Source organism: Nannospalax galili, unplaced genomic scaffold, assembly GCF_000622305.1.
Source record: "Nannospalax galili isolate Female #2095 unplaced genomic scaffold, S.galili_v1.0 scaffold9, whole genome shotgun sequence".
Lineage (NCBI taxonomy): Eukaryota > Metazoa > Chordata > Mammalia > Rodentia > Spalacidae > Nannospalax > Nannospalax galili.
This window is the reverse complement of record NW_008360332.1, coordinates 8,072,524-8,081,671: the sequence shown is the minus strand read 5'-3', so window position 1 is coordinate 8,081,671 and position 9,148 is coordinate 8,072,524. Positions and strand designations below refer to the sequence as shown.

General features: G+C 41.8%; 1 protein-coding gene across 2 annotated transcripts in view; it reads right to left on the bottom strand.

Annotated features, from left to right (window-relative positions):
* Sh3glb1 (SH3 domain containing GRB2 like, endophilin B1) overlaps window positions 1-8,637 on the bottom strand; it is a gene marked incomplete in the record, with an annotated part of 48,344 nt that extends 39,707 nt beyond the window's left edge. The window contains 1 exon segment of one of the 2 annotated variants that reach the window (XM_029560308.1): window positions 8,268-8,637. In XM_029560308.1, the coding sequence (XP_029416168.1) occupies window positions 8,268-8,339 (72 nt within the window). 2 annotated transcript variants of the gene reach the window in all.
* Window positions 8,638-9,148: the final 511 nt, after the last annotated feature.

The following is a 9,148-nucleotide window of genomic DNA, read 5'->3' as shown; positions in this document are numbered from 1 at the left end:
TTTTATTTTTTGGTCTTTTTGAGACAGGGTCTCCCTGTAGCCCCAGCTGACCTGGAACTCACTATGTATGTAGACCAGGCTGGCCTCGAACTCACAGAGATCCGCCTGCCTCTGCCTCCCAAGTGCTGGGATTAAAGGCGTGTGCCACCACGCCTGGCTTACTTTTATTTCATGTGTATGAGTGTATTGCCTGTATGTAAGTGCACCCACGTTGTGCAATGCCTGCAGAGGTCAGAAGAGGGTGTTGGAAATGGAGTTATGGATGGCTGTTAGCTACATGTGGGTGTTGGGAACTGAACCCAGGTCTGCAAGAGCAGTCATTGTTCTTAACTGCTATCTCTCCAGCCCCGACTTACGAATTTCTTAATGCCATGGTTTAGTTTGTGTCCAAAAATTCCATATCCTAAGGTGTGTATTTTAAATTATAGTAAAAGGAAAAAAAACCTTATAGATAAAAAAAGTAATTTTAGTGATGAACTGAGGATTGGACTGGTTAAACATTCTGCCCAGAGTGTCAGAGGTGGAGTTAATAATACCCTTGTTTATGAAGTCTTTTCTACTATGCTACCCTTTAATTAATTACTTGCTGATTTCAAGAAGTTAGCATTTTTTAATTTCTACAACCATAATCCAAACATGCCAAACTCTGTGCTTGCTTGCCCTAGTGTATTTGTTTACAGCACCAGATATAGTATTTCCTCTAATCCACCTCTGCTTCTTACATGATATTCAGTAATTACTCACTAAATTGAGGATGACCTAAATGCTACCTTGAATAAAAATAAGTGTCAGGGGGCTGGGGCAGAAACATAACAACACTGCTAATATTATGTTTTTTAATTGAAAGAGGGGGTTGGAGAGATGGCTCAGCAGTTAAGAGCACTGGCTACTTTTGCAGAGGATCCAGGTTTGGTTCCCAGCACCCACATGGCAGCTAACAACCATCTGTAACTCTAGTTCCAGGGGATCTGATGCCCTCTTCTGACCTCCATGGGCACTGCATGGCATGGGTGCGCTTACATGCAGGCAATACATTAATACACAAAAAAATTATATTTTAAGCTGAATTTAAATCATATACAAAAATGTAAAATTATAAAAAATATATTTTCCATGATTTTATCTTTGTGGAGACTAAAGTTTTTATCATTAATCAGAAAGTATGCTGAATTAAGATAACAAAATAGAACCGTTAGTACATACATACATTTTCTCTAAAACATTCTTAAGACTGTATCTACTACAGAAGATTATAATTTATCTCAACTAAATTAGGGTGACCTAAACTAGTAGTCCAAAATATTTATGGATTACACATATTTTCTTCTACCACACAAGGATCAGCTTATAACAAGGTTCTTGCCCTAAAGGATTTTATGCTCTAGATGGGATAATTATACTGCCTTAACACAAGTATGGAATTAGAATAATGGTAGCCTTTCCAGAAAGACAAAACACCTATCATTTCTTTTTTTAAAAGTACCTAGTTATTAAATGTTTAAAAATTAACCCATAATAATTTTTAGTTTTCAACATTTTTTAATATTTTAATTTTATGTGTATGAGTGTTATGCCCGCATTTAAGTAAATTCACCCGTGTCATGCAATGTCCACAGAGGACAGAAGAGGCTGCTGGATCCCCTGGAACTGGAGTTATGGCCAGTTGTTAACTGCCATATGGGTGCTGGGATTCGAACCCAGATCTTCTGCAAGAACAGTGTTCTTAACTGCTGAGCCATCTCTCCCGCCCGTTTTCAGTATCTTTAAAGTCCCACACCATTAATGATTCTGTAGTCACTTGAAATAGGTGTCAATCAGAAACTACAGCTGATTTTAAGTATATATTTGAATGGACAACTGTACAGTTTAAAAATGAAGAACTTTTGTTCAAACATCATACAATAAGTCAGAATGTACATTATAGAAATCCAAACTCAATGTTCTCAAAGTGTAGCTTGTGTAATTTTTCACATTGTTCCATCTGTAATACAGTAAAATGGCATAACAGGAAGTTTAATCTCTTCTTTATATATTTTCTTTAAACACTGTTTTAAGGAAGGGGTTGTCTCTGAGTTCGCTGCATTATGCTAGGCACTGTTAACCCTTCTTTTATTACAAGACAGGCACACAAGCCTGTATTTTGAAAGAAAGCCTAGATTTCATACAAGCCAGAAAAAAAAAGTCTAATTCTGAAAAAGTTTATGGGATCAAAGACACCTATTAAATATAAATTCTAATCACCCATTTATTGATTAAGAGCAATACCTTTAAAAAAAAGTAAGGTTAAACTCTTAGGATAAACCTAACAAACTGAATATAACATACTTATAAAGTATAAAGTAGATCCTTCTCTATTGGGTCTCAATTTTGGCGGCTGTTTGGCATTACCTGAAAAACACTAATGACTGATCTAACACTTTAGAGTCTACGTTCATTGAACCGTCACCGCATGTACGCACGCACGCGCGCGCGCGCGCACACACACACACACACACACACACGACTAATTTAGCCCAGGTTGGCCTTGAATTTATGTAGCTTACGCCTCGTGAGTTCTGAACTCCTGATCTTCCTGCCTGCAATTCCCAAATGCTGGGATCACAGCAGTATGCCACAACAACCATGCTTAGTTCTATGTGGGAAATTTTAAGTATTTCTCAGGTAAACTTAAATGAGGTTAAGACTGAGGACCACTATTCTAAGCTCATTCTTTGGCCCATTTAGTCTTAGTAATTATAAATGTCACGGAGTGCTGGAATTTTGCTTTAACTATACTGTGTTGAAGATAATAAAATTCATAGATTTAAGTAACTGATTTAGGTGTTTGATAATTTTAAATGCAATAGCATAGCAATTAGAAGTATATTGATTGGGTATGGTTTAATAAGTGTTTATAATCACTTGTGGCTTTATCACTACATTAAACACTTTCAATTAACAGAAGGAACTGAAACAATCTTGTCGATTTTCTAGTTTATATTAAGGTATCAGCATATACTTCAGTATCAAGTTAACAACTTCTTTTATGCTATTAACATCAATAGACCAAAGAATGTGAACAAAAATTTAAGCAACAGTAAACGTGCAGAGTTTTTATATGAAGAAATATGGAGTTTAAATGTAGCATGTTTTACTTATTAGAATTTAAGAGGTATGGTATATTTATCATAGTTTAAATTCTGTAAAGGAAGGAGCATTTTATAAGGTCAAGTAGGAACTTCAGATAGTCTAACAGAAGTGTGTTGATAGCAACACATTCATGTTTTTATTTTTAAATGAGATGTATCATTATCTTTCTTGTTATAAACTCAAGATCAAGGCCAACCTCAGAACTACATTTTAAATACTATTCCCCTTAGAAAATAGCTGGTATTCATGAAGCTTTTAGTATTCCTTTAATAATCACTTCAGGAGAAATGTTAGTGTGCTAGATAGCTTTAGTGTCAACTTGACACACCTGGGTCGAGGGAGCCTCAGTTGGGGAATTGCCTCTATTGGACTGGCCTGTGGCCATGTCTGAGGGCATCTTCTTGATGAGTGACATGGGAGGGCCCAGCCCACTGTGGGTGGTGCCACCCCTGGGCAGGTGGGCCTGTGTTGCATAAGAAAGCAGGCTGAGCAGGGCCCAGAGGAACAAGCCAGTAATCAGCGTTCCTCCATGGCCTGTGCTTTAGTTCCTACCTCCGAGATTCCTGCCTTGGTTTCCCTCCACGACGAACTGTAAACTAAGGCGAAACAAACCCTTTCCTCCCCCAGCTGGAAGTGTCGAATCCACCAATAGTTGGTATTGGTCAGAGTATTTTGTCACAGCAATGAAGAACAAACTAAGACAGTTAGAAAATTAAAATGAACTCTGTAAATAACAGTTTGAAAAAGATTTTAAAAAGCGAATGCTCTGCATTTAAAAAAAATGAGCAAAGTTTGCTTTAATGTCAAGTCTAGATTACAAAATGAATCTCTTATTTTTATCTACTTAAAAGGTTTAACAAATAAAGTAACATTTATCACTAAACTACGACATTCTTGAGGACAAGAACTTGGTCTCATTTATCTTTGTATCATTCAATGACAGTCAACTTCAAGAACAGCAAATATGATGCTAGAAAAAATACTGAGAGATAACGAAATTATTTGTTATAGTAATTAGATTAATTACTACAGTAATTTGCTCTTCAAAGAGGCAAACTTTATATATGGGTACTAACTTGCTTGGATAAATGAATAGAATTTTAGAGCTCCAAGGGATCTATCATAGTAGTTCATTAAAAGAAAAATGCCACATGATCATACAGAAATAAAAAATGACACAGGAATTTACATCCAAGCTCTTGTGGTCCCAGAAGTCTTCACAGTTGAGATGGACTTGAAGCTATTGAAGAAGGAAAAGAGTAAGCAGAGAAGGGATGGAGAATATTCAAAATACTTCAACTACATGAACAAAAGCCTGGATTTTGACAAGTATAAGATACCTTGGAAATTAAAAAAATACAATCAAAATAGTTTTTATATAAGATAAAGAACAGATTGTAAGGGCGTACTTAACAGTTAAAGAATTTGGGCTAAAAAGATTAGCTCAAAGACCAATAATTGGCTTAGTAAGACAGTAGCAAAATAACTTCACAATGACAAATTACCAGATGCTTTCGCATTCCAACGTTTTCAAGTAGTTAACCAACAAACAGGGCTGGGAAGATGGCTCAGTCAGTAAATTACTTGCTGCAGAGGCACAAAGCCTTAAGTGAGAACCTCAGCACCCACGTAAATGCTGGGCATGGCACATACTCCTGTAACCCCAGCACTGGGTGTATCCGTGGAGAGTTGGAGTGTGGTAAAGAAAGGAGGATCTCTGGGACTTGTTGACTGGCTAGTCTAGCTTTATCAGGAGCTCCAGGTTCATTGAGAGACCCTGTTTCAAAAAAGTAAGGTGGAGAATGAAGATACCTAACACTGACCTCTGTCCTCCATGCATGTGCATACATGTGCATGAATGTGCATACGTATGCAGGTGTTACCTACAAATAAGTACACAAACACACAAAAACAATACCCAATTGGACTAGTTAGTAATATTCATAGTCATATATACATTCTACCTTAACGTTCTTTTTAAAGCACCAAAGCTTATCTACCCATTTATATTCTTGGTTTTTGAAAGAAAAAATTTAACTTCTAACAAAAAATTTTAAGTAAAATATATACTAATTGGTCAGAGAACAGCCTATTCCTTAAAGCACAATTTGACTTGAATGGAAATTTAGAAATGAGAAAGTTGAGGTCTCTCTACTGTTCTTACTGTTTATAAAGAGTTACTGGAATAGCTCTTAAACTATTCTTAGCATGAAACTCGGTACTTTGGCATTGTACCGATGTCACCTTAGCTTAGAGCCTTAGAGTAGTAACTCAGTTACTGACTACTGAAATAAGCAAACAGTGTTTTATTGAAAATCATATAGCATTCTGTATTTCACATTTTATTTTAGAAACACTTAATGTTAAACATACAAAAACTCGACAGAGGAGTGAAAACCAGTATAATGAAACTTCATGAAGCCATACCCATAGTTCAGCTCCAACCACTAAGAACGTTCTACTCATCTTGCTCCAACCACTTGCATTTTTTTTCTGAAAAATTATAGAATATTAAACTATAGGTTTAACTATAAATACTTCAGTTTGTATTGCTAACAGACAATATAAAAAGAACACATTAAAGGAGACTGTTTCTCCTTTTAAATTTTTTTCTTTTCTTTTTTTTTTTGAGACAGGGTCTCCCTGTAGCCCCAGCCATCCTGGAACTCACTATGTAGACCAGGCTGGCCTCGAACTCACAAAGATCCGCCTGCCTCTGCCTTCCAAGTGCTAGGATTAAAGGCATGCGCCACCACTCCCAGCTAAAATTTTCTCTTCTTAATGAATGGTTGAAGCCAATGTTTGGGAAGTCACTCTTGACCCAGTTTTCTCATCTTCTACAGCCAATCTGATAGCCAATACTGGAAGGATTTTTAATCTCCCCTGCCACCACAAGTCATAATTATGTTTTTCCTGTCCTGTGGCCACAACTCTCTAACTGGTCCTCTTATACCCCTGAAGCCCTAGAATCTTTAAACTTGTTTGTCTGGAATGCCTTTCTTTCAAAATGAAAATAAAACAAAAACCTCATATATCTGGGCCTCTATTATTTTACTAAGGTCTCTTTGGGCTTCATCCTATTACAGTGACTTGTCCAACTATCCTACCTATACAGTGACAAGCACCACCATCTCTGCTGTTACCCTAGTCACCTCTACCTGATCTATTCAGTCTTCTGCTAGACTATATGTTCCATGAAGAGACTCTGCTGACTTTATTCACTGCTAATCAGCAGGGTCCATAATAGTGACAGCTAGACATGGAATGCATGCTTGAATATTTAAGACCAAGGGAAAAATTACTGCCAGCTCACAGATCAGGATACAATTTAAAAACTTTATTTTTAGAAGTTTGAAATAAGTAACCAAAATACATTTGGGAAGTACACCTTTTAGAGTTTTTCTAGATTTACATTTAAAAATTGAGCCTATCAATAATTTAAATTTTAAGGAGAGACGGTTTTGTTTTAAAGAGAGACGGTTGTGTTTCGGAAACATTTAACTGTATTTAAAAGTAGCATTATGTAGTGTTAAATCTTCATTAAGTACCTAGATTAATAGGTAATTATCACAAAAACAAAAATGTACCACTGGCTCTAGTCCTATACTGAAGTCAATGTTCAGTCTAAAGATAATTTCCTACCCTCAATTATTTAACCTTGTATTTTAGAGGAAGGAGGATTAAGGGGGTAAGGCAGCTAGCTTGTTATGCATCACGTAGATTTAGGAACTAGGAAATCAAAGGCTAGATGGAATTTCCCATCTCTTAGGTGTTATTTGCAGTTAATAAAGAAATGTTCAGATTTTACCAGATGATCTTTAAGGTCCTTTAGGCCACATCATTCTGCTGTTCAATACCTTAAAACATGAATGTTTATCCAGAAAGAGAAAGCAGTTCATGGTAGTAAACAGACAGCACTGTTTATTTACCAGACGGGCAAGTTAAACAAGTTATTAATCTTCTCTGAGGCTGCTTCCTTATATCCATAGGAGGGTTAATAATGTATATCTGGCAAAATGAGAGGACTGCAGACAGTATCTCAAACGTTTAGTGAAGTGCTCAGCACAGCATTTTTCATAAGACAGGCAGTTATTACCTTGTTGTAACTCTCCCATTCTTTTGCCAACGATAATGCAATGCACTGTCAACTGTGCCAATAAAATTAGGGTAAAGGAAACAAGGAAAGAAGTAAAGCAGAAGAACAGATTTATAGTTCAGCATAAATGGCACAAAGAAAACATTTTTGTTTTCTCCTTACAAAAGAGAATGCTGTTGCTCCTCGATGTCATTAACTTAAATAGCAGACTGTTTACAACCCATGTTAGGAAATTTACTTCTGTTCACAGATTGAACTGAGTTTGCATAATGTGGGTGTTGACTGCAGAAAGCTGTCCAAGTTCCTTACTGCTGACACTTCCTTGATTTCAGAATCCGGGGAAGCAGTGAACTTTCCCCCTTAAAGAGTGCTTGAACCACACTAATGTGACCACGGACTTACATGGATCTTGCCCTCTTCTTACCGCTGCTCTATCTATAGCCCATTTAGAGAATGACTCAGAGACCCTCAACTAACGCCAAGTCTCCAGTGTCTTTAGTCAAGCCTGGCCGCCACCGGGCGACCTCCATTTCCTCCAGGGGTAGCCAAGGCCAGGGACAGCCCTTTTCAAGGAAACAGAGGGCCGGTGGGAACCGTGTTGGCAGCTCTTCTGCGTAGAGGGGCAGGAAAAGGAAACTCCCTACTGATTCGGCGGCGGGGAGGCCGCAGGAAAGGATGGGGGTGGTTCCAGGATGGTGGGGGTCGGCCACAGGCCGGCCCCGCCAGCCGGGGAACAGGGGGACACCTGGGTGATGCGGGGTGGGGCCGCACCTCCGCCCGGGGTGAACTCAAGGTGTCCCGCGGCGGGAGGACGCGCTGGGCCGCGTCCCGACTCCTCGCTCCGCTGGGAGCGGCGGTTGGGCCGAATGGAGGCGGAAACGGTCGGCGGGAGCTCCAGGCCGCGCCCAGCACCCGGGCCCCAGCCTCAGACGGCGGAGGGCGGTGAGGGAGGCAGGGGTGCCCAGGACGCCGCCGCTTCGGGCCCGCCCTTCCCTCAACTCCCCGGCGCCGCCACCCAGTCCCCCGCGCCCCGCCCCCGTACCTGCACGGCCCGGCTGAGGAAGGTGCCCGCGTCGGCAGCCAGCTTCTTCACGTTGAAGTCCATGATATTCATCCCGGGCGGCAGCCGGGCAGGGCCGCCGGCTGGGCTAGCGGGGAGGGGGAGGCGCGGCGGCCGGGCTGGGGCGCCGGGCGACTGCGGCGGAGTCAGACGTGGTAGGAGGAGGGAGGCGGTGCCAGCCCCGCGCAGCTGTAGTTTCCGCGAAGGGGGAGGAGGAGGAGGGTGTGGCGACGGGGAGAGGCCGCGTGCCTCGGAGACGGCGGCCGCTGACACGCTGGGCCCGTCGCGCCGACGTCGAGGTGGACCGCGGAGAAAGAGGGACAGTGGCAGGGCGGCCCTGGCTTGGGGCGTGGGGCGTGGCGGGGGACACTCCCCAACGGAGGACGCCAGCCGGGCCACGGGGCGGAGCCTGTGCGGAGAGTCTCGCGGGAACAGCGACCCCTGTAGGCTCGCGCAGGCGTGGCACGGGGCGGGGCCTCTGTAGAAGCTCTCGCGGGAACAGCGACCCCTGGCGGCTTGCGTAGGCTTGGCGTGGGGCGGGGCCTCTGTAGAAGCTCTCCAGGGAACAGCGAGGCGCCCCCCCCCCCCCCGCAGGCTTGGCAATGGGGCGGGGTCTGACTGAGAGGACAGAGAGCCCCACCCAGATCCTCCCAGGGGCTGTCAGGGATGTTGCTGACAGGAAAACTCAGACAGCCTTGAAGACGAAATACGGAAATGAAAGCATGTCACAGTAGGTGTGAAATTAGATCTTGAGGCCACGTCCTACCTGCTTCCCGCTACCCTTTGGCATGGGCGCTCATTCAAGTTTGCCGAATAGGACTGAATGTATTGTCCCCTACCCTGTTACTCGTTCATTCACCGTT